The 26,833-nt window shown below is 41.0% G+C and overlaps 1 protein-coding gene across 1 annotated transcript in view; it reads left to right on the top strand.

Annotated features, from left to right (window-relative positions):
- The window catches only part of LOC136671575 (guanine nucleotide-binding protein G(q) subunit alpha-like), a 141,133-nt gene that overhangs the window by 113,237 nt on the left and 1,063 nt on the right, over nt 1–26,833 (top strand). Inside the window, exons 4-5 of the mRNA XM_066647309.1 lie at nt 23,618–23,746; nt 26,027–26,156. Coding sequence (XP_066503406.1) covers nt 23,618–23,746; nt 26,027–26,156 — 259 coding nt within the window. The remainder of the gene's footprint in view (nt 1–23,617; nt 23,747–26,026; nt 26,157–26,833) is intronic.

Below are 26,833 nucleotides of genomic sequence, written 5' to 3'. Positions count from 1 at the left end.
AATATGTCAAATTATGTGCAGCAATGGCTTAAAAGTGAATTTAGAGACAACAATATTCACACCTGAAGTGCCCTTGCACAATGAAAATTATTGGCCAATATTTTGATAGATTTACTTACAACAAGGATATGTGTAGAAGAAACGTATATGATCTAAAGATCTTATTATTACCTGATCATAACGCTCGACTGAACGTAATCAATAACACAGATATAAGAAACGTTGAATAATTTCCATTGATTTCATTTACCAAGTTTGCTGCAGTGTATCTTTTAAAATGTACATTGTTCAATGGCAGTGGCTGGTGATATTAGAGATTTGGTTCAGTGTTGTTTCTGAGAAGAGTGAAAAATATACATACCAGTAAGTACTTATAACCAGCATGTGCCTGTACTGAAATCCTGCATCTCTCTCTCTCTCTCTCTCTCTCTCTCTCTCTCTCTCTCTCTCTCAGCCAGTGTGAATGTGGGTATCGTAAATGGCACAGAGGCAAAGCCCCACTCCAGACCCTACATGGTTTCTGTTCAAGGAAACGGGGAGCACGTCTGTGGGGGTTTTCTCGTTTCTGATCTCTTTGTCATGACGGCTGCACACTGCTGGAAAGAGTATGCTCTTTTTTACTGAATTGTTTTGGGCAAACATAAAATGTGGCCCATGTAAAGATTATGGTTAAGATTAAGATTTATTCATTGTCTGTAAGCGCTTATCCAATTCGGGGTCATGGTGGGTCCGGCGCCTATACGGAATCACTGGGCACAAGGCAGGAACACACCAGTCCTTCACAGGGTGACACACACACACACACACACACACAAACACACTTTGCCAATCCACCTATCAACGTCTGCTTTTGGACTGTGGGAGGAAACCCTGTATGTTCAGTGGAGCTGAGAGACTACTCTCATCACAATTGTAAATAAATCTTTTATCTCCAACACAGTAACTTTAAATAGGAAAGATAACTTAGCTTGTTAAATCTGACATGATATTAGGTCACTGGCAGTTTGTTGGAGGCTGGCTTCACACGTATCAGAAGAAGCATGTGCTAGTCTTCACAGTTTGTCAGCATGGTGTGATTGTGTGTAACATAGTAGTAATGACAGAAGTGGACAATTACTAAACTGGGGAGTAAACTGAGTAAAGAAAAACATTTTTCAACAAGTTACTGTCTCCTGGTTCCTCTAGGAGTGGACTGGATAAGGCAGAAGTGACAGCAGTGATCGGAGCTCATGATCTGAAGTCCAATGACTTTGAGCGTATAGCAGTAAAAGAGGACCCATACTTTCCTCCAGAGATCCATTACCCTGCCCCCAGCAATGACATCATGCTTTTGAAGGTAAACCCTGCTATTTACTTTCAGCCTAGCTTTATTGTACAGGTATTGATATTAGGACATGCCTTTCAGTGTATTCTAAAATTAATAGTAACTTCTTTGAGTGTGAAATGTATGTTGTGATGAGTGTGAAGAACTGAAATATCAAGCCCTTAGTGTTAAAGGTTAATGGTCTATACGCACTACAACATAGGAGGATACTTTCTGCTAGAAATAGATACACTAGCACTTTAGTTACATTACACTTCAACAGAATAAAGAAGTAAAGCTCTTACGAACACATTCACTAAATAAAAATCAACTCTACACTATTTCTATAGGATACTCAAGCCCACTTTGGTTGGTGAGGCTGTAGAGCAGAGATATTCTAACTGTGGGGTGTGTGATGGGAACAGGTGACAAAAGGAAAAGTGAAAAAAAATATTTAAAGACTGTTTTCATTTTTATTTACCATTTTCATATATTTCACTAACCATTTTGGTAATGTTGGTTTATTTTACTACATTAATAAATGTTTATTTAATGGACTAAAAGTACACAAAAATGGTATTTGTCTTCGACTTAAACCAGACTAAATCTGAGAAGAATTCAATGATTAAAACAAGACTAAACATAATACACATTTTAGTCTAAAGACTAAGATTAAAACTAAATAAAAATCAGCTGCTAGAAATAACACTGTGTCCGTGTCACTGCAGCACTGAGAATGATCCACCACCAAATCATACTCTCTGCTCTGTGGGGGTCCTGACCATTGAAGAACAGTGTGAAGAGCGACAAACAATGTGTGCACAGCAACAGATGGACTACACTCTGTAATTGTAAGAGTAGAAAGTGCTCCTGTATGGTCAGTGAAGCTGAGACAATGGACAGTGAATATAGAAATAAGGAAGAGCACATAATAGTCTGATATGGCGCTGTATTGAGTTTACACGAGAGAAACAAACAAAATAAAAACCTAAAGGTTTTACCTAAAGAACTGGAATAGAACTGAGGAAAGTTATGGACTGGATGAGGAGAAAAAATGATGTTATGTTCATATGTGGTGAAAAATTTAATGGTGAAGCATTTAATATACGCTGCCGTAATTTCCATGTTGATGCATTTGTTTTCGATGGGGTGTTCTCAAAAAACTGTTGGGTGGGTCTTTGGGGGGTGAGCTGAGTCTTTCCATTCTGTTTTTAACTGTTTTTAATCTGTTTCATTCTTTGATTTCTATCAGAAGTTTGACCAGAGAACAATGGGTTCCACTTGTGAGTCTTGGTTCCTCCCAAGGTTTCTTCCTCCAGCCTCAAGGAAGTCCTTCCTTGCCACTGTTGCCTTTGGCTTGCTCGCATGGGGCTTTCTGATCCACATTGTTATCTGTTCTGATACCAGTTCTGTAAAGCTGCTTTGTGACAACATCACTTAAAAGAATGTGCTGTATAAATACATTTTGATTGATTGACTGATGACATCACAAATGTGTGCACCTCAAAGTGACAGGGACTCAGAGAAGGTTTAAAGTAAGAGTCATGAGGCTGTTACACCCAGTGCTGTTAGTAACCTTACTGATGCTTAAAGAATACGAGCCCAGAACAACATTCAGCAAATGTAATTTTGCCCAATTTTCATTCTCCCACCATGCTCCATCATCCAGATTCTCTCATATTAATCAAGTTCAGTTTTGTTTACTACATTTAACACATTTTCTTGGCTTTGTTACAGCTAGGAAAGTCGACTGAAAACAGCAAGAATGCTGCAAAGATTTCCATCTCTAAACTAAGCAAAGACATGGATGGGTCTTGCAGCATAGCTGGTTGGGGAAGAATTAAAACCAAGGGAAAAACAAGTAACGTACTTCTGGAGACAAACGTCATCGTCTATGAAAATTGTAAAACATACTGGAACTACAACAACATACTGTGTGCAGGTGGTGATAAAGGTGGATTTTGTCAGGTAAATTATCCTTAAGATTAAACCCAAGCAGATTTCAGTTTCATGGACCAGGATTAAACCTAGTCCTGAACTACACAGCATTCTGATTGGAGATTAACTATCTCCTAATCTAAGCCTAATCCCAGATCAGGAGAAAAATATCAGTTTTTAGAATTTTAGCAGAAGCTTTATAAAGGTTTAGTTCAGCAGTGTGTTAACGTTGCTTATGTTTTGTTGCAGGGGGACTCTGGTGGTCCTCTGGTCTGTGATAACAAAGCAGTCGGCATTGCTTCCTTCACCGAGAAGGACAACTGTGACAACCCCACAAAACCAAATGCCTACACCAATATTTTTGCATTCATGCCCTGGATCAAGAAAATCATTCAACACCAGTAATTCCACTGTAAAGAGGCCATTATTTGGTTTTAGTGCTGTTTCAGTTCACTGAAGGAAGAGCCTATGTTGTTAAACCTATGCCATTGTAAAAGAATGTAAGGTTAAATGTTGACTGAATATGGATGAAGTACTGTCATTAGAACTTCACCTAGAACTTGTTATTTCACTATAAATAAACCATTTCTGCCTTAAAAACTGTTATGAGTTTTCTCACCACTTGTTCGGATGTCATCTGTCCTCTCACGTCGTATACTGTAATTATAGGTTTATAAAATATACAGAATGTAAAAGATTCTGCAAATATGATGCTATTAGCACTCGAATGGAGTTTTTGTGCATAATTATGTCAAAGATTAAACCCATGAATGGAGCTACACCATCAGGAGTGCATTTATATAAATGAATGGCTGCATATGTTATTCTCTTCTTAGACATTATCATTGTCTTTGACAATGCCCAGGATGAAGCCTAAAATTATATATATATAGGTCATAATGGGAAACCAGTACAGCGCAGGTGTGTGCTTCAGTAAACTGAAGTCTTACAATCCTTACAGAGTCTTGCTTGTTTACTATAATGTTTGCAGTACATTAATGATAAATCCATTTCACCAGCCAATGTGTCACATACCACACAACCTTTGTGGTCAGGGGTCACCAACAATATATTATAGAGTAAAATCACACAGTGCTAATGGTTACTACCATCCACAATTTAGGCCTGTACATGACTATCATTAATAGCATAGATCACCCAATAATCTAAATCTGTCAGCTATTTTCTTGAATATTGATTATTTCAAGCAAAATGAGCCAAATTTGCTAGTACATAAGACACCCGTTAAGGCTGAAATGGACAGGAGTTCAGAGTGACTTGGATAGATGAACACAAAAACAAGGGACAGAGACCTGGTAGAGGTAGAGTATATATAGGGTTGAGGGTAAAATATTGGGTGTTGTCCAATTCCCAAAATCATGCTGTTACAAAACTTGAATTATTGGGCAATATTTTGATAGATTAACTTACAACAAGAATATGTCTAGAAGAAAAGTAATTCACCTTAAGAGCTTATTATTACCTGATCATAGCGGTTGACTGAACATAATCAATAACACAGATATAAGAAACACTGACTAGGTTACATTGATTTCATTGACCAAGTTTGCTGCAGTGTATTTTTTAAAATGTACATTGTTTAATGGCAGTAACTGGTGATTTTAGAGCTTTGATTCAGTGTTGTTTCTGAGAAGAGTGAAAAATATATATACCAGTATGTACTTATAACCAGCATGTCTCTGTACTGAAATCCTGCATCTCTCTCACTACATGGTCTATATGGGACGCTACAAGGAAATGGGGAGCATGTCTGTGTGGGTTTCCTTGCGTCTGATCTCTTTGTCATGATGACTGCACATTGCAGGAAAGCGTATGCTCTTTTTTTACTATATAGTTTTGGGCAAACTGACCTTTTTATCTGACTGACACTACTGCCTAGTTTCTGTTTATTTGCTCATTTAAAAATGCATAAAAATCAAATGTGGCCTGTGTTCAGGTTATGGCAGATTTATTACTGCATATTCATTTTTTAGCATATTTTGAAGTCTTATTACATACTGCATTATTCATTAATTCATTCATTGTCTGTAACTGCTTAGTCAATTCAGGGTCACGGTAGGTCCAGAGCTTACCCGGAATCACTGGGCATAAGGCGGGATCACATCTTGAAGCGGGTGCCAGTCCTTTACAGGGCACATCCTGCATTAAACAATCATAGTTGCTCTTCTGTGTTTTCTTACAAATTACGCTAACACGTGTATCAGAAGAAGCATTTGCTAGTCTTCTGTTGAAAATAATTATTCTTACACTCTCTTCCTCACATGAACTCTAAGATAATTCAGGATGCAACCACCTTGGTGACTTTGTATAAAGTAATTACCATGGGGTGCCTTTTGTTCCAACCATTTGGGCCAAGCTGAAGACAGACTGGATGTCCCTAACACAGCAGGGGTTCTCCATTTCTGTTAACCTGATTGCTATGGTAATTGATTAGGTGTGGTTAAGGGTGGGAGGATCACTGTGTTATCCTTAAAAGGGTATTGTACAGAGAGAGTTTCAGACTTGTTTAGGAAGAGACCCATGCGCTCCCAATAAACTTCATTTTCATCTCTACTTTATGAGTCTCCTCTCCTATTTTCAAGAAACAACTTGCCAGCAGAAAAACAACAACTTCCAGTGACGAAAGCAGGAACAAAAGAACAAATTTTAAAAGACAACACTTCACAGGTTGTCAGCATGGTGTGACTGAAAATCTAGTAGTAATGACAGAAGTGGACAATTACTAAACTGAGGAGTAAACTGACTAAAGTTTCTGTCTCCTGGTTCCTCTAGGATTGGCCTGGATGAAGCTAACGTGACAGCAGTGATCGGAGCTCATAATCTGAAGTCCAACATCTTTGAACGTATAGCAGTAACAGAGCACCACATACATCCAGAGTTCCTTTACCCCTTCCCCACCAATGACATCATCTTTTTGAATGTAAACTCTTTCCCAGAGAGCAAAAAAATATTGGGCCTAAATGTGGCCCATCCGCAGTTCTCTTATGGCCCACATTTGGCCTGGAATGACTGCAGTGACTACCTGATTTCAGTCACAACTTCACTGTATCTGAACCAGATTTTGGCATGTGTAATGTATGCACTTCGAAGTGACAGGGAGTCAGAGCAGGTTTAAATTAAGAGTCATGAGGCTGTTACGCCCAGTGCTGTTAGTAACCTTATTGATGCTTAAAGAATACGACCCCAGAACATCATTCAGCAAATGTAATGTTAACCAAGGATTTTTATTCTACAGTAAGGAGACCTTATCGCTCGAGTGGGAAAATCAAACCCTTGTCTGCAGCACAGAAGACAGCAGTATCTCCCACCATGCTCCTCCATCCAGATTCTTTCTCATTAATCAAGTTTTGTTTACTACATTTGTAACTAACGTCCTTGGCTTTGTTACAGCTAGGAAACTCAACTGAAAATAGAAAGAATGCTGCCAAGATTTCCATCTCTAAACTAAGCAAAGGCATAGGTGGGACTTGCAGCGTAGCTGGTTGGGGAAGAATTAAAACCAAGGGAAATGCAAGTAACATACTTCTGGAGACGAACATCACAGTCTATAAGATTGTGAAAGATACTGGAACTACAGCAACATACTGTGTGCAGGTGGTGTTAAAGGTGGATTGTGTGAGGTAAATTATCCCTAAGATTAAACCCATTAAACCCAAGCAGATGTCAGTTTCCTGGACCAGGATTAAGCCTAGTCCTAAACTACCCAGCATTCTGATTGGAGATTAACCACAAAAAAGTACAATTTAGTCCAGGTCTAAGCCCAATTCCAGGTCAGAAAAAAACATCAGTTTTTAGAATTTTAGCAGAAGCTTTATAAAGATTTAGTTCAGCAGTGTGTTAACCTTGTTTATGTTTTGTTGAAGGGGGACGCTGGTGTGTAATAACACTGCAGTCAGCATTGCTTCTTTCTATGAGAAGGACAACTGTGACAAACCCACAAAAACAAATGCCTACACCAATATTTCTGCATTCATGCCCTGAGATCAAGGCCATAATCGGTAAACACCAAAGTGAGTAGTAATGTGCTTGTGCAAGGCCTGAGTATATTGGGGAGGAATCCCTAATGTAAGTTTATACCACATTCAAAAACAGGGAATGTAGGGAGGAGTGCTATGTGCATGTGTGTGACTCCTCAGGTGAACCACTTGGAAACGATGAATGGCATTTAATGTGCAATGCTCTGCTTAAAACTAGATTGTATTGCCTCGAAGCAGAGTTTTTAAGAGGTTGCAACTATGGTTAGTTGGATTTTATGTTTGATGGACATTACTATTATGGTGTAATGTATAAATGCTTTGTTGAAGTATATGTTATTAGGCTTGTCTTTAGATGATACAGACAAGGATTCAAACAGAATTGTTATTGACAAGGGTCAGGAGAATCAGAGCAGTGTGGTAAGTTTAAAATGGTAATGAATATAATTGTTTGATACATTATTTTTTGTCAATAAAAGCCTTTCTATACTAAGTGGTCGTTCGAAAGTTATGACCACCATTAAACCAAAGATAATGCCAACAGAGCCTTGGGAACTGAGTCATAAAACTCACTACGTGAGGAGACCCCCAGCCCCCCTGGGCATGTTTCACCCAGCTTCGGTCTCAATCTTATTGCAAGATCAGCAAATGGCCCCCGAGGAATTCGCTGATATTCTTCTCTTCAACCCGGCAGGAACAGCATGGACCAACATTTCATTGGAGGAAGAACTCTCCAATTACCTTTCACAGACAGAACTGGCCGATGCTTTGAATGTAAAACAGCAATGCCAGGAATCCCCTCAGCAGTATTATAACAGACTCAGACAGGCATATTTCGGGCCGTTATATAAACGTTATTTATCCAAAACATCCATCCCCACACTAGTCACCAGCTGGGAGTCTCAGCTTGCCCTCTTAGACTTACCTCTTAGAGGTTTCCTAATATCCCAACAAAATGCAATTAAACAGCCTGAAATACCCCTAGTCTTAAATGTCAACTGCAACTCTCCACCTTTAGAGTTGGAGGGTGCTACCCATGCCGATCCACCAAGATACACCCAGGACCCTTCACAAACACTGTGGTCCAGAGAGAGCCCAAAATCTCCTCCGCCCTCACAATACTACAAACACTACCCTCCTCACAGGCCAGACAGAAATTGAGGCAAAGATTTCTGGAACCCTCGGGACAGGTCTGGGTATGGTCGTGACTATTACCCTGCATAAAACAGCGGTGCGGGCCGCAGAAAAGCAGCATATCCCCATAAGGGATATAAGCGAACAGCTAAGAACCTGCCTTCTAATTCTACTAAAAATACTGGTATCAAAATAAAGAAAATCATGCCAAAGGCACGTCTAAAGGCAAGGAACTTAACTCTGCGGAGTTAGAGAAAATCCGCAGAATGCTTGCAATGATTTGTAAAGAGAATCACCTCTGTGCAATCTGACTTAGAGCCATTCTCTAACACACCAGAAATGGTAGAGAGTTATGTAGGAGAGGTGACAAGCGAAGCTCCGTCTTCCATTGTACAGTGCGATCTACTTGTGACCCAGACAAGCGCTGGGAACCAAATGGTGCAGGGGGGTGACTCACAAACACCCTCCAGGACTGTCTTGGTTGTTCAGTTAGATGGCAGAGAAGGTTTAAAGCCAGATGATCCCTCAGTCATTGAAGACGACACATCCGTCCATCAGTTCATGGGACATTTAACTGAAAAAGGGGTTGCACGTAAGTTCTATTTTTCCAACATTGTGGAAGGAAGGTTAGTGCATAAGGCCCTGCTGGACACTGTATTAGATGTCACCCTAATGTCTTCCACCTTGTTCCACCAGGTTCGAGCCATTGCGCAGCATGAAAATCGTGAGCTACAGCTCCAAGACTGTTCTCTTAAAATTCAACCTTATTCACATGCAGGCCTCACAATTCAATCTATGGCACTACTACAGTTAGCCATCAGGCCGATGACTTTGGTGCATCCAGTTCACGTGTCTCCTCTTGAAACAATTCCCTTCCTCATCGGCAAAGACCTCCTTAACCGATTCAAACCACTGATTGACTTCAAAAGGTCAAAAATCTGGGCACAAGTGCATGAGCCTTTGCCCATTTGCACCCCACACCACTGGTTGCCGCCTCAGTGTTGCCGCCTCAAAATCCAACCTGAATCGATAGAAGGTCCACCAAGTCCGACCCCTCACATTGAGGAGGAGGAAATTGAGCCCATGGTAGCCACCCCAGAGACCGCAGTCTCTTCTTGGCCCCCTAATGCCATGTTAGAACAGCGGAGCACATTTCTGTGCACTTTCACTTTCACAGATACTCCTGGACTTCCCATCGAGAATGGCCTCACAATACAAGGTCATCACATTGACAATGCCGTTCTGGCTCTGTGGATTGACAAGTCTGCCATAAGCAGAACATTCTTTGAGACCCTGTGCCTCACTCAACCAAATATTCCTTTGGTGAGCAGTCTTTGTCGCTTTCCTCTCGACACAACATCAAAAGTAATGTCACCCACTGATGGAATTTGTGCTCTAACAATCCAATTGAACAATAGGGTACTCACCCATTACTTCTTGGTCGTCCCTAGCTTGCCACATGACATTTACATTGGAAGTGATTTCTTGGTGCACCTTGTTGTCCACGTAGACACCCTCAATAATGTGCTGTGGTCCTTGACTGAAATTTCAACAGAAACCTGGTCCTCAGATCCCAGCAACCTAGGCTCAGAGCAAACTATTCCTGAGGTATATCAGGTTGCCAACCAAGGTTCCCTTGTGATACCCGCGAAAACCGCAAATGTACCCATCCGCTTGGTAATGCGGCCTGGCCAACACTTAAGTCACGCTCATGCGCTTTTCCAACTGTCACCTCAGTTCTTTGAACTAGGTGTCACCTTAGAAGCCACACCTTTGGTGAAAACACGAGCAAGATCCACCTATCTGTTCGTACGAAATGAAACCGCTCAACCCTTAACGATTCCTCATTCATCTGCTTTGGTTTGGTTGGTCAGTACGAAATTCCACGATTTTGAGTTGTAAATCCCTATTATAGGACCAATGCCTGAGTCCCTGCTCCTTGAGCACCCAGAACCAAAGGTGTTCTATACTCAAACGGCACAAGCCGTTACTCTCTTCTAGGCTCTGGACATGAGCAAAGACGCCATTTGCAGAATAGATTTAGCTGATGATAATCAAATGACGGTCATGGTCCTTTCTTTGGAATCCCTGGAAACCTCCTGGGAACCATCCCTTCTCTCAAAAATGGGAAAAGACACTTTGAGTCCCCACAATCCAAAAGAACTCAAAAAGAATTATTTTTGAGAACTCAAAAGAATTTATGATTCAAGTCGAACAAGTTCTAAAGGAAGCCGATGCACTCCAAAGTGAAGCAGAACACAGAAAACTCTGTGGTGTGTCAAATATTTTTGATATTTTTGTAAATATCAAAAATCTTTTGCCAAAAATTCAATGGACTGTGGTCTCACTGACATTCACTCAGTGCACATTCACTCTTGTCCAGGAGCACCACCCACGTTTGTCCGCCAATACAAAGTCCCATTGGCATCATATGGACCATTACAGGAAATCATTGATGACTTGCTGGAAAAGGGCATAATTCGACCCTGCAACAGCACATACTCTGCACCATTATGGCCTGTCATATAACCCAATGGTAAATGGCGCCTGGCCATTGATTATCGGAAACTTAATCAACAAGCTCCATTGTCTCGGTGGCGGATGACACAATTAGAGCAAGACCTTCCCTCAGTCCAAAATGCTAAATACTTTTCCACCATCGATGTAGCCTCTGGATGTGCAAGCAGAAGACCAACACAAGCTAGCTTTCAGCTTTGCGAACCGACAGCATACAACTTGACAGCAGAGTTCAACATTTTCTTGAACAAAGCATGCCCTGAATCCCTCGAGCGAGGCACCCTGATATATGTGGATGACATCCTCATGCATAACCACTCTTTACAGGCACACATTGAAGAGATTTATCATGTTCTTGACCAGCTCACGATAGCAGGTGTGAAAATATCACTCTCCAAGTGTCAGTGGTGCAGAACAAAGGTGAATTACGTCAGTCTACTCGTGAGCACTAATGGCGTTGAACCACAAGTGAGTCGAGTGCAAGGGATAACAGACCTCGCAGCACTAACTAATCTTAAGGAACTCCATAGTTTCTTAGGGGTACGCAACTACTCACACCAGTTCATCGAAAACTATGCGGACCTAGCCCGTCCACTTTATAACCTACTAAAAAAGGATACCCAATTCACCTGGGGCAAAGCCCAGGAACAAGCCATGCAGGCACTGAAATCGAAACTGTGCACGGCCCCATGCCTTGCCTATCCTGACAGTAGCAAAGAATTCTACCTAGAAGTGGATTCTCTGACCACTGTCTGAGCTGCGGTCTGCATCAATTACATGACCAAGACAAATGTGTCATAGCCTATGCTAGTAAAACTATGCTGGCTGCTGAACACAAATATAGTGACTGCGAAAAAGCTATACTAGCAACAGTGTGGGCAGTTAAACACTTCTACAACTACCTAGGTGGTCAGAAGGTGATTGTTGAAACTCATCATCAGCCAGTCACTTTCCTGAACAGCCAACGAATTCAAGAGGGTGTCGTGACTTATGCTTGAGTAGCCTCCTGGCTAATGGCTCTTCAAATCTTTGACTTGGAGGTATGTTACACACAAAACTACAAGGGCCCTCTAGGCACAGGCCTTTCCTCCTGCAGGCGATGCGAAGGAAACATTCCTTCCCAAGTGCTACAGACTCCAGAAACCCTCGTACCTACCGTGGCTAACCACCACTATTTTGACTCTAACACATGCAAAGACCTTGTCACTGCATATGTAGATGGTTGTTCGTTCCACCGTGAACACACATTAATGGCAAGGGTGGGCATTGTCGGAATAAACGGGTGGCCTCACGAACCCCTAATGCTCAAATTGGGTGCTCAGTCCTCCCAATATGCTGAAATAGCAGAAATTCTCATAACAATTCAGTCTGCCATCCAGAAAAGCATAAAAACGTTGGTGATCTGCACAGACTCCAACTATGCGTGCCTAAGCTTCGCATGCCACTTGAAACTGTGGAACATCAACAACTACACTACATCAAACAAAAAGCCAGTCAAACACAAAGAGCTTTTTGCGGCGTGTGAACACTTGGTAGACATACATGACCTGCAGATCTCTGTAAGAAAATGAGGGGCCACTCCCAAATCCCGGGAGATGACAAAAAACCCAATGACCAGGCAGATAGCTTAGCCAAACAAGAGGCCTTTCCTCCTGAAGGCACATCATGGACATTCGATCCCTCCCTTTATCCAAACCCACCTGACACCAATGTCCTAGCAATGTCTCAAACAGTAGTGACAGCGTCACCTAACAATGCTAAAAGTACCATTGTCTCCATTAACCCTGCTTTTTCTGACATCAACTTAATTGCTCTCCAGGCTTGGGACCTGTCATTCTCCAAAATGCATATGCATGCCTCTGACCCATCTACATGTCCCATCTCGGCTCAAGATCTTGACACCATAACAGGCCTTAAAGACCTATACAACACCAGAGCGTCTCTCCAGGTCATCAAAGGCTTGCTTGTTCATGCCACTGACTCGCACACTTCACCTGCGTTTGTGGTTCCTCAGTGCCACAGGGGGGTGATGCTGATGCACGCCCATGACTCCCCATTTGCGGGACACAAATGGGTCAAAGCAACATGCTCCAGCAGGTGGCATATTGGCCCCACAGGGTAAAAGATATGGCTGATAAATTAAAGGTGTGATGGGAAAAATGCAAATTAAAAATAATCAGTAATGGTTAATGATAACTAATGAGTTATATTAATGATACAATATATTCAGGGAGTAATGGTATTGATTAATCTTGATTAATTCTTACTAAATAGATATAAGAGAGAATCATTGACTGCATGTCCTTATTCCTCTGGTCTCAAAAAAAGAATTCTTTGAGCATCGATCTTCCTTCCTGGTGATACTTAGAGATTAATTTTAGATTTGCCATAACAATTTGGGGGCTCGTTGTCTGGGATTTCTCATGTGTCTGGTGTCTTCTGAGCAGGGGAAAATGGCGGATTGAAAAAGCAAGTCCAGCCATCCACCAAAAGCCTCCTGAGTGGGGAGGTGGCTTTGTTTCGGGTCCACCGGCACCGCTGATATTGAACTTGGCATGGGACACCAGGAGGGAACACTGATTGAACCATGGTAAGGTTGATGGTTGATAATTTTATGTTTCCAGAGCTGACAAGCTCCTAGGGCAGAACATCCTATTAAATAAAGTGTCTTTAGAAATAGTTCGCTAGAGAGGAACATATAGGTGATGTCAAAGTAGTTTCTAAGGGAGAAAGGGAAAAAAAACACAACAAGAGTTTTTTCTTGCTGGGGTTGATTAAAAAATAATTATAAGGGTTTTTTTCTTTCAATTTTGGTTAATTAATTCAATTAACTTGGGATTTTTAAAATACAGTTATGTATGGCTAAGGAAAAAGATAAAATTAATAAGGCTGCGTCACAATACAGACACATGCTGAAGGTGTATGGCCCCAGCAGTGTGAGGCAGATGGGAGAATGGGTTAAACTGGGGTTTCCTGAGGGAGGAAGTTTCAGTCCAAATCAGTTGGAATGGTTGACAGATGAATTAACGCAGGAGACTGAAATACTTAGACAGAATATTCAGCTTAGTGGGTGTGGGTGTTGTATAAAATTTCCAGAGCCGTCTGTAGTGGACCAGCAGGTGCTACAAATGTGGAACGGAGAAGCAGATAAAAGAATTCTGAAAAAGAACAGAAATGCAAGGAAGGGAGAAGTTAATGAGGATGTTAAACCAAATGTTTGTGCTGTTTCACCAATGTCTAACAATTGTGCAAATGTTGGTGCTGTTGTTCCATATATGCCCTCCTGAGTATGGCCTATATCTGAAGATCTACTGGGACCTGGATGTGAATCCACATCGCCCAGCGCAGGCCTCAGCACCTCCTCATCCTCTGCATTCACCTGCACTCCCTCCACCCGCCGTGACACAACCAACCGCTCAACAACAGCTGCAGACTCAGCCAAGGGCCCCTCCCATCCAGGCAGCATGAGAGATAAGGGCGAAGGAGGACGAAACTGATGAGGAAGCAGAGCCACTGTTCCCAGGCCCTCCCTCTCAAGACACACTCGAGATAATCACAAAGCTGAGCGTAAAGCCAAAAGCCAGAAAAAAGGAGATCGCGCCACTAAAAATGAAACTCTGCTTCAGGGACAACTACGAAAGAGACGAGATTCCCGGCCTGGTCGAGGCCATGAACCAGTTTAGCATGCCGATACTTGAAGTTCCAATGGGTGAAACCATCAGACAGGTGTTCAGACCATGGACTTTTGCTGAGATCAAAGGGGTGGCCGCTTCTCTCCCCGATGTCACTGATAGAGGAAAGGAATTCTGCAAACGCTTAAAACAGTTCTGTGAGACTTTCCGTCCGAGCCTGCACGAGCTGGGAGTAGACTGGACAAGGGTGCAAGGGGATCTCATGACTGGAGCGGACATTCAACCCAACAGGACAGAGTTGGGTCAGGCGTATCTTACCAAATCTGATGCATTGTGCAGACACATCAAAGGGAGGTATCAGCGCGATCCTTCCTTTCCTGCCTTCTGGAGGTGACAAGGAAACATGGAGGCGATGGACCACCAATGGAGGACTGGGAGACTGCTGACATAACAGCCTGGGAATGCCAGCTTACATACCACTTTGTGTGCGGGTTATGCCCAGATCTACATGCCTGTGTCGAAACCAACTGTTTAGATGTGGACATGGGCCAACTGAAGGAGGTGGAAAATGCAGATGCAGCGCATGCAGAAAAGCTCCTGAATGCCAAGAGAGAAAAACTATGAGGAAAGGAGGAGCGCAAACTGGTTGATGCACAGCTGGTGTTGTGGAAGCAGGCAACAAACCATGACCAAAGAGGTGAGGGATGGCGCGGAGGTCGAGGCAGGGGTCGAGGATGCGGAAGAGGCCATGGCAACGCTGGCAGAAGCGCAGGGTGTTTCACTTACGGAAGACCTGATCACTTCATAAGGGATTGTCCCAACAGACACGGAAACCAGAGACAAGCCCCACAAGCAATGGAGCCTTCCGACTGAGAGAAGGCCTTGGGGGTGGAGGAGCTGGATGGGAATGGAGTGCCTGGAAGAACACCAGAGTCGATAAGTGAACAGTTTTTATTATTAACACAAACTAATGCTTACACAGCCATGCCTAGAGTAACCATGACAGTGGCAGGGAGAGAGCTTAGTTTTCTGGTTGATTCAGGGGCAACCACATCCACTGTTAAAGCATCACACTTCCCCGAAAAGCCTCAGCTTACACGGAAAGCGATAACATCAATCACCAAACATCAGGTACCAAAACCACAGAATTTGTCACAGAACCTTTAAAGTGTTCTTTACAAACAGGGGAAACTTTTTCACATGCATTTTTGTTTCCAGAAGTGTGTTCAATTAATCTCTTGGGGAGTGTTTTAATGTGTAAATTGAAATTTTCTTTAAAAGCATCCTCTAACGGCATCAAGGTTTGTGCGGAGGACTCAGTGGATTATGCAATGGTAAAGCAGGCATGTGCCCAGCCTTTGTATAATTATGAGTGAAAACTGGCTAATTTAATATTAGATCTTGATTTATTATCCACTGTACAAGCTAAATTTCCAATATCCACTGACCGCCTCACAGACATCCAGGTGATGTTAGCAGAGGATCTTCAGTGCACAACACATGTGCACGAAGGCTCTGACGGTGAGTTTGAATCAAAATGGAACATGTGGGTTTTAATTGAGAAACTGACTTTGAATTACATTTACTGGGAAAATGGACGTTCTGCAGCACAGGTCCTTCTCTCACCCTCACATAGGCATTTGTTTAATTCAGGAATTCAGAAAAAGTGCCGAATTGAGTGCACTATAGCCCATGTTTCCCTGACAAAGCCCTGTGAGGATGAGTGTCAGGATTTGGGTCCATGGTTGCATAAATGCACCCTTTTGGGAAATTGGGAAAATGATGGTGGGGTACAGAGAAGCAGGGGAACAGGGGTTTTCCGAATCCCATACACAGCTATGGTTTCTGTTTTTCGCACTGCTGAACTCGTCGATCCGCAGACACACACAGGCCAGAGCTGCGTAGGGGTTTCAGTTCCTACTTGGAAGTTGACAATGATTCCTGCTGTAAATTCCGCCATTCAACCGCGTGCGCCAGAGGTTCCGAATCCACACACAATTCTATCACAGGCACCTGTAAATAGTACTCATTTTCCTGTAATTGATTTAGCAAATGCATTTTTCAGCATTCCGGTCCATCCGGAAAGCCAGTACTGGTTAGATTTTTCATTCAAGTGTAAATTGTGGACATCGACACGCCTGCCCCAGGGGTACGCTGAGTCCCAAACTATTTTCAATGCAGCCCTTAAGGCTGATTTGGAAGATTTTGTTTTTCCAGGGGGGAGTGCGCTTGTACAATACATCAATGTTCTGCTGGTGTGTTCACCTGATGCAGAAACATGCAAAGAAGACACAATAGCACTGTTGTGTTTCTTAGCAGAGAGGGGACACAAAGTCAGTCAGAAAAAACTTCAATTTGTTCAACAACAAGTGTCTTGTTTAGGACATGACATATCTGCAGGGGGAAAATCACTGTCCTCCTCACGAGTGCTGGCAGTTTGCTAAATTCCAAAACCTGTAACTAAAAGGCAGCTGATGACTTTTCTGGGTATGACATCCTACTATAGACAGTGGATTCTAAATTATGCAGAGCAAGAAGCACCATTATCTGCTCTAATTTATGGGAAAGGACTATCCACTCATGACAAATTTGAATGGACTCCTGAAGCTGATTTTGCTTTCACAGATTTGAAAACTGCTTTGACACAAACCCCTACTTTGGGTTTACCAGATCCTAACAAACCTTTCTTTCAAGCAGTAGACAAGAAAAATGGTTTCATGACTTCTGTGTTGCTGCAAAAGCATGGGGGTCGTAAGTGCCCAGTGGCGTATTTTTCTAGAAAACTTGATTCTGTAGCACAGGGTTTGCCTAAGTGTCTGCGTGCAGTAGCGGCAGCAGAGAGAGCAGTTTTAGCCTCCCGAGATATTGTGTGTTACAATCTGCTGACATTGTTAGTCCTACATGCAGTTTCAATGATTTTGTTGGAGCAGAAAACATCTCACTTGTCAGCAGCAAGATGGTTGCGATATCATGTTATGCTGCTCGAATTACCCAGTGTCACTATTCAGCGTTGTACAATTTTAAATCCAGCAGCTTTACTCCCTACATCAGATGATGGAGAACCTCATGACTGTTTAGTAGCCATTTCACAGGTGTGTTCCCCCAGGCCTGATTTAACTGATGTTCCAATTCATAATGCTGATCTTAATTTGTATGTGGATGGATCCGCATCTCGCGATGACTGCGTGAAAAACAGAGTGGGATTTGCAGTTGTGACCTTGCATGAGTGTTTGTGTTCTGGCAGGCTTTCAAGTTCTCTATCAGCACAAGCAGCAGAGTTGGTGGCTCTCACAGAAGCATGCAAACTGAATGTCGTTGGAGGCGAAGCTACACTCTCTGAAACCAGGAGAACGGATGGTGATAAAGGATCACAGACATAAGCACTGGAGAAATCAACGGTGGTTGGGGCCCTTCCAAGTCCTGCTCACTACTGAAACTGCGGTGATGGTCGAGGGACGCGCACCCTGGATCCACGTGTTGCACTGCAAAAAGGCACCAACCTTACAGAGAGACGACAGCGATGCTGTGAAGCAAGAATGAATGTTTACCAACTGTTAATCATTTGGTTGTTGGCACCAGCATTGACTAGGTCATTTCAATGTTCAGGCTATCCCAGCAACAACATACTGTCAGGTACAAATCTTTGGCATCAAAAAGCTAAATACGCTGTCACAACAGCCACAAATTCATCATGTTATGTCTGTATGGGGTCCCGGGACATTCCAATTTGCCATTTCCTTAAAATGCTTCTACTTGTGCCAAACACATGAGAAAAATGCATTCAGATCCATTAAAGATAGAATGCTCACTGCAGGGGAATAAAAGTAGAACGTGTAAGGATGAAGACGTCTTAGATCAGTCAATAAAGGGGGGCTATATGTTTCCTAGAGATTGCGCTCTAGCAGCTGGCTCAATAACATTCAATTATTCAGTTATAAGACGTGAATGTCCCACATGGCTTAAATCTTTCTTAATGTTGTCCCCTACAGGGATGATTGAAAACCCAGATGATTATGTTGACAATTTGGATGCTCCCTATGAGTGTTACACCAGAAACTTGTCAAAGGACATAATGTGTGTTGTAGCGAACTGCTTGCGCCCTTGCGCTATAGAAGTGGGACATTTTCCAAGGCATTGCTCCATCATGTGGTTGGTTGATCAAAATCAAAAAGTGTTTCAACTGGGGTCAGATCATTTCAGAACATGAATACTCTCTATCCCTCAAGCTACACGCTCCTGGTGACCCAACAGAGACCAAGGGCTGATATATTCTGGCAGTGTGGTAACAAAGGTCGTCTTAGATCGACCCTTCCTTCAAATTGGACAGGTACACATGCACTAGTCATGTTGGCAGAGCCGACTCTTATTTTTCCTGAATCCAAATTGTCTGACCTTCTGACTAAAAGGGTGACTCACAGGGCCAAGAGAAATTTCATGGGGGACCGTTTGATTTACTTAGATGCAATAGGCATTCCACGTGGGATATCCGATGAATCCAAAGCACAGAACCCTATAGCAGCAGGGTTTGAGTCTATTTTTGTATGGGTAACAGTCAACAAAAATGTAGATTGGATAAATTTCATATGGTATAATCAACAACGTCTGGCTAATATGACTCGTGACACACTGAGAATTCTGAAGGAACAGTTGCATTACACTTCACAAATGACATATCAGAACCGAATTGCCCTAGATTTGATTTTGGCTGAAAAGGGAGGTGTATGTCACACGTTTGGTGATCATTGCTGCATTTTCATTCCTAATCACTTAGTAGCAAACGGGTCGTTCACTGAGGCGATGAAGGAGTTAACAACTTTTACTGAGGAGTTGTATGGATTTTCACTTAGTCATAAATAATGACTGGATGGCATGGTTTGGCAAATGGGGAGCACTGGGGTTGAAACTGGCTGTCGCGGTGATCATTTCTCTATTAATGTCACTAATCGGATGTTGTATTATTCCCTGTATCAGAAATCTTATCATCAAAATTATTGAGCGTTCTGTTACATTCAGTATGGTGAGTGCAGATGTGTACATGGAGCTTGACCCTGCAGCCTCTGGTCATGACAGAAATCCGCTGGATGAAATGCCTCTTGAAATGCCCCAGCCAAACTATGCCTCATTGGATGGGGAGTAAATCTTTACATTAAACTCACTGTTTATTTATTAATGCTGATTTCAAGTTGATTTTATCATTTTATAAGTATAAAAATAATTATTTGATTTAATCATTTGACATGTAATCATATCACATGTAATCATTCAATATGTTTTTCTAAGTGCATGAGTTATCATGCCTAGACTGAGAGCTTAGCTAGTCTGTGGTTGATGTTATCTTTTGCATTTTCTTTTAGCAATATTTTGAAGATTTAAAGATCACATGCACTGATGTTTTTAAATCATAAAAAGGGAGGAATGTGATGGGAAAAATGCAGATTAGCACTAATGGGTAATGGTTAATGATAACTAATGATTTATATTAATGATACAATATATTCAGGGAGTAATGGTATTGATTAATCTTGATTAACTCTTACTAAATTAAGTGTGCAGCTTAGTGTGCTTGTGACCTGAAAGGACTTGTTACATTGTGTTGTGTTACTGTGACCCAGGAGATAACGGAGACTGTGGGAAAGTGCTGAAAAGAGCAATTCTGAGAGTAGTAGGGGAGACTAAATAGAGTGGAAGAAGGGAGTCAACAAACTGAAAGACACACCTCACCTGCAACCATTTCTCCTGACAATAATAAACTAGGATCCAACAATAAGGGAATGTTTGGGTTGATGTAATAATGCATGATGGTGTACATGACTGGTGTATCATATATATACTGCATGATTTTGTTCAATAAATGAGAGATAAGAGAGAATCCTTGACTGTGTGTCCTTATTCCTCTGGTCTCCCCAAAGAACGCTTTGAGCATTGATCTTCCTTCCTGGTGATACTTAGAGATTAATTTTATATTTGCCATAACAAAAGGCTGTCTGGTATGTTGCCAATTTCAACCCTCAAATCCTGTTCATAGAGCCCCCTTGCAAAAGAAAGGGTTATCGTTCCCTTGGTCAAACCTCCAGATAGATGTCAAGCTACCCTTTGTACTGATGGCCATACGTGCGACACCACATGATGCAGTTGGGGTCTCTCCCTTTGAGTTGATGACTCTGCCTCTACATCTGTTATATCAACCAGGTGAAGCCAGCATAGCAGTAGCCTACACCACTCATCAATATATGGAGTATTTGCGGAAACACCTCAAAGCCACTTTTAAAACACAACTTTTGTGATTGAGTCAGATAGGTTCCTGTAGAAATAACTCCTTCAGCGAGTTTGTCATTTTTTTGTCGCCCAATCAAAGCCTCGTTTACAGCTGATCAAAGCAGGTGAACCCTATTTTTGGCCAGACTAGGGTGCCACCTCTGAGATTAGTTGATAATTAGAATATTAACGTTATATGCAGACTTCAAGACGTCACTTCTGAAAATTAAAAAACAACAGAGTGCTTCTCTCGACACCCCCCTCATTTGGGGACTCCCCACCAGGACAGTGAGCCAGAGGAAATTCTTCAACTGACGTCACAACGCTCTGAGGGACAACTCCTGAGCGAACCCAGCCTCAGCAGCTCCTACGGGGAAAACCGGAATAGTCAGGCTTGGACTCTCTGCTGTCACTGCAACGGAACCACTGTACCCATCGGTTGGATGATCTGCGCCAAGAGTAAGCAAGCTCATAAATATATCATTTTCAGAAGCTGATGTCTAATTAGACTGGCGCCCCCTCCAGGGTGTATTCCCGCCTTGCGCCCAATGATTCCAGGTAGGCTCTGGACACACCGCGACCCTGAATTGGATAAAGCGGTTACAGATAATGAATGAATGAGTGAATGAATGATGTCTAATTAAGTCTCTTGATAAATTTACACATTAATTTACTTCATTTAGCAACACACATTAATCACAAGTCATATTGCCTAGCCAATTATTAAGTCATAAGATGGGCTTCACCTTCGTTGATCCCGCGGTTAAAATTTGATAATTATGCTATGTATCAAATAATTATTATTCCTTTTTAATAAAGTATTCTTTGACTTGAAATAATACTGTGTATAGAGTTTATTCATAAAGTCTGAAAATCCTGAAACTCACTCCCTAGCGTGAACAGTATCCCAACTTCTGATAAATTATTAATATTGTTATTATCTAAAATTAGCAATAATAATAATAATTTATAATTGATAATCACCATTAAGCAGACATAATTCAAATACTTTTGCCATGCTACAGTACAAAAATGTAACTCTGCCCTCTGCAAAAAGAGAGAAACAGAAAACATCAAAAGTCATCCTATAAAAATCTAACATTAATATAATAAAAATAACAAATATTAATTTAAACACAATCATAAGTATAGGTATGGGCATTTTTATGAGCGTCATGAGTCTTCAACACACACTGCTGTGGAATGTGAGGTCTTGATAAATAAAGTCTGAATCTTAAAATTTCTCCATTTCTTGATATAGATCCAGAGTCTTAAGAAAAAGGTTCAGCATACCTGGTTTGATGGTGGATTGATTTGATGGTGGAATTGAGCTTAATATTAATATAATTGTAGTTCGCAAGTGTTTTAAAGTAGTCATTGGGCAGTGACTGGGCTCTCACTTGTGGGCAGACTCTGGCCTTAAAATTTGCTACAGTCGACGGCGAGAGTACCAGCTACTGGACTCCACAGAGTAGTAAGCTGAAGTGTATAAAATTATTTTAATATGTTAGACCTGTGCAATCACACTGCAGTGGACCTTTTTCCAGCTTGTGTTCCTGCTTTGTGTCCAATGATTCTGGATATGCTCTGGACCCAACGCAACTCTGATCAGAATGAAGCTGTTACCAATGATCAATGAATGAATAGTGTGGTGCCATCTCTCAGGTTTCAGATAATTACTAGAGCATTATGAAGATGTAAATAAAAGCGAAGGGATGTTAAGGAATGTTAAGGAAAGTGTTGTGTCCACAGTGATGTACACGGCTGCAGATACCTTTCAAAATGACAAGGGAAGAAGAATAGCATCAGAAAATAATTTTTAATCAAATTAAAATATAAAATTAGTCATATTCCATGGTTGGAGAGCAGCAGTATATTATTTTCAAAATTGAATAACTGCTTACAGATTATCTGAAGTTTTGAGAAACCAATTAGGAATATACCCCTCGGCAATACACATATTTATTGTCATATAGTAAATAACAAAAACGTTAACATGCCAGTGCAATTGCGTCTTAATATTGAATTGAGAAGATGAAAAACTCAGTGATATATCTGTTGAATGGATAAATAAATAAAACGGAAGTTTATTGCTAATAGATACTTTTTTTGCAACAATACATGCATTTGTTGGTAAACATACTGCTTGTCTTAGTTCTGATGAAGATTGGCAGGACCGTATATATCCACGAGATGGCGCCCAATAGCTGTAAAAAAATGGAGTATGAGTAGAACCTGGAAAAAATTACTTATTTAATATATACATTATTCTAATGTTTATGGTCAGACTCATGTTATGGAAATTCGGTGTATTTTTACGTTGTGCTTACAAAGTGTCTCCAAATTAAACCAGTTATTTGTAGTATTTAATTTATGAACAAGCTAAGAAGCATCCGTTCATTAAACTCCACATTAAACTGCTCATTATCGTCTAATTTTCTGTAAAAACAGAGTGAGGCATTTTACCTGTTACCTTTAATCATCATGCCCTTCCTTGTCTTCCTGACATCTCCCTTTCTCTCTCTCGCTCTGTCTCTCTTTCTCTCTGTTATTTGGTCCTCTCTTACTACACGCTCAATTCTCAGAACATTTTCATGATAAGAAAAACAAACAAACCCAGGACAGCATTTAATTAAGGCTCAGGCTACACATGCACTACCAGCGTAACACAGAATATACATCTTCAAAGATAACAACTTCCTTGTGTTCTTTCTCTAATGAACAATTTCTTATATTTGCATGTCCCTGATGAACAACATGTATAACACACAGATATTCACGTGTTTTATATTATTTGCGCTATGCTGTTTGATACTAAACTTAATATAACTGTGCTTTTGTAGCTTCTTGAACAACCTGGACCGCATTGCTGCCCCAGCTTACATCCCCACAGCACAGGACGTTCTGAGAGTGCGCTTTCCAACAACTGGGATCAACGACTATTCCTTTGTAGTGGAGAAGATAACTCTGAGGTAATAAGAGTAAATGATTTAACTGCTTTTGACTCTTTTTAGTAAACTAATCTTTGAGTGTCTTTATCTGATGTGTAAATCTAGGAATATACACTGGTAAATATTCTCTCCAAATTTGAAAGTGGTAGTAAATGGCCTCATTATGAATTGTTATATGTTTATGTTGTTATATTTATGCAGTCCTCTAAGTAGTTTACAAGTAATTTTATCATAATAAACAAGTTTACCTGCAAATCTAATTAACACTTCATATAAATACACTCATACTTTTTATAAGCTTGTTTCCAATTTTATAATGATATTCCCCAGCCCGTTATTAATGACCTGTCAATAGTAACTGGTGGCGCAGCAGATAGTGTCGCAGTCACACATCTCCAGGGACCTGGAGGTTGTGTGTTCAAGTCCTGCTCCACACGTTGGTAGGTGGATTGGCGACTGTAAAGTGTCCGTAGGTGTGAGTGTGTTGCCCTGTGAAGGACTGGTGCCCCCTCCAGGGTGTATTCCTGCCTTGTGCTCAATGATTCCAGGTAGGCTCTGGACCCACTGCGACCCTGAACTGGATAAGGGTTACAGATAATGAATGAATGACCAATCCTTAAATGCACTAGAACTAGATTCAGCTTTCTTTAATTGCATACAATATCCACAGTATGCAGAACATTTTATTGTTTATCTTAAAGACAAAATATATAATGATACTGAAGAAGGATATCACTGAGTAACTGTTTACATCTGACTGGGCAACTCCTGCCTGTTGCTGACTGATAATCAAATGAATTCTTGGTTGTTTATTTATTTTTTGTTTGACAGTCCATATTCTCATACTGACTTTATTCCCACACCAGTAAAAAGGGTTAAACATCCACTTAAGCACTTTGTCATGGCTGCCTTTAGACAGCAGGTCAGAAAAGCCTAAATATCTACTTTGTGGCTGTCATTGAATCTGAAAGCTTTTCTCCCAACTGAAATGTAATGTGGCTTCAGTATGACTCCGTAGGTGGCAGTGCAAACCTGTACAGCCAGATCAGAATTTATGACATATAATTTTACATCAATCCAAACTTGACCTTGTAATTTCAGCTTGCTGGGCACACTATATGACAAAATGACCAGTTTTTTTTTCTTTTTTCAAAATTAGCTTTGTGAAAGATATAAAATAAAGTTTTAATAGAAATGTTAAAAATAATCTGACTTTGGATGTCAATGACGTTCCATTGGCTGCATGTGGTTGTGGAGTCTCATGCAAACAAGGGTTCTCAAAAGAGGAGGGTTAGAGAGCCAATAAAATTGGTTAAATTTTACATATGACCCACAGTCAAGCTTCTTAAAGACAAGAAAATTATACTAATAAAGATGTATTGAGAAATTAGCTCTTTTCTCATTTTTTAATTCAAATGATTAATACCTATTTCTATTACTCCTTTTGTCAAAAAATACTATAACTGGACTGTTCATCCATTTTTTCTATTCATTCATTCTTTAAGTGAGATGGATTGTTTAGTTCACGTGGGTCAGTTTAGGAGTGTGATCAGAGACTCAGCACACCCATAGATACTTGTTTCATAACTACATTTTAGGATGAATTGACAGATTTGGCTTTTTAGTTCAAGTCACTGAAATGTTGTGCCCCCTGCCCCCTGTAAAATATTATGAAATACTATCATTTTAGCCACCTCAAGTAATAAGCAATAACTCACATTTCAAATCACGTAGACAACTGTGCTGGCGGGACCCACAATACTGAGATGGTGAAGATATCAGGACAATTCTGAGTGTTTTCCTCGTCACGCTTGATTTATTGTAATTTCTTGTGACAACAGTAGAAATTCTTGGATGCAATATTGTGTCCAAAGCCATTAATGTCCTCTTTCTGGCCTATTTCCTCCTTGTTAAATGAATGACATGATCAGACAGGGCCATTACTGAACACATTTATTCCAGAAGCTAAGGAGGAAAAAAGAGCAACACAGCACATGGTCAAAAAAGAAATCAGACGTATCAATTGTTAATAAATACACTAGTGAGGCCAGTATTATTTTGGCCAAGATCAATTACTCTTGATAGATTACATGGGTCCTTCTGATCCTTCAGGTTCATCAAAACACCAACAGAACCTCATCTGGCACTCTGATTGGTCAACTCACAGTAAAAAATATTGTGATTGGATGGAAGACCCATTTACATGTTGTAGCCTTCTTCAGTATCTGCACTGCAAAAGCCAATATCATGATAAGGATTAAGAAGTCCTTGCCTCAAACAAACGTGTTCTCCCTGCTGTAGGATTGTGGATGTCGGAGGACAGAAATCAGAGAGGCGGAAGTGGATCCACTGCTTTGAGAATGCGACATCCCTCATCTTTCTAGCTTCCCTCAGCGAGTATGACCAGCTCCTTGAGGAGAACAATAAGGATGTGAGTGGAGGATTTTGTGAAGCTTATTTTTCCTACTGCACTTTTAATCCCTAATTATCCTTCTCAATCTGAGTAAAGAGGTTTACATTTGCTGTTGACAGGTGCATTATCTCTCTCTATCTCTCTCTCTCTCTATCTCTCTCTCTCTCTTTCAACATTACTTTCCTCCTTAAGCAATTATTCATTTATTTTACACAAGTCAATCAGCCATGACTCATTACCAAAAGCTTGACCAAATTTCTCAAACACACTTGGTCTATAACTGTGCCAAATATTATGTTCTAAATACACTTGGTTTTGTGTTTCACAGATTTAATATACAGTTGTATTCACATTACGCACACCTGACACTCACAAGATTTCCTAAATAAATAAGATCCACAACAACTACAGTGAATGCACAGCATTTACACATTATGTTTGGTGAGTTTAAGATATTGAGGGGAAAAATGTGCAGAACTTGTGAACATACGTTAGTTTATGCCAGTAAGTGATTTAGACATGATGTCTGCATAGTGCTAATTGGTGGATTATTTTCTTGTGTAGCCAGCTGTGTGCCTGCAGTCCAAAAAAGTGCAAAGTTCAGGCATCAGACACGTCTTGACCTCAACTCTGTCTCAACCAAGATTTGAAATACTTGTGTTTTGATATGTCCCCCACACCCTTCCTGTGTGTTA

The sequence above is a fragment of the Hoplias malabaricus genome, chromosome 16 (genome assembly GCF_029633855.1).
Source record: "Hoplias malabaricus isolate fHopMal1 chromosome 16, fHopMal1.hap1, whole genome shotgun sequence".
NCBI classification, from domain to species: Eukaryota; Metazoa; Chordata; class Actinopteri; order Characiformes; family Erythrinidae; genus Hoplias; species Hoplias malabaricus.
This window is presented reverse-complemented; position numbering and strand designations above follow the sequence as displayed.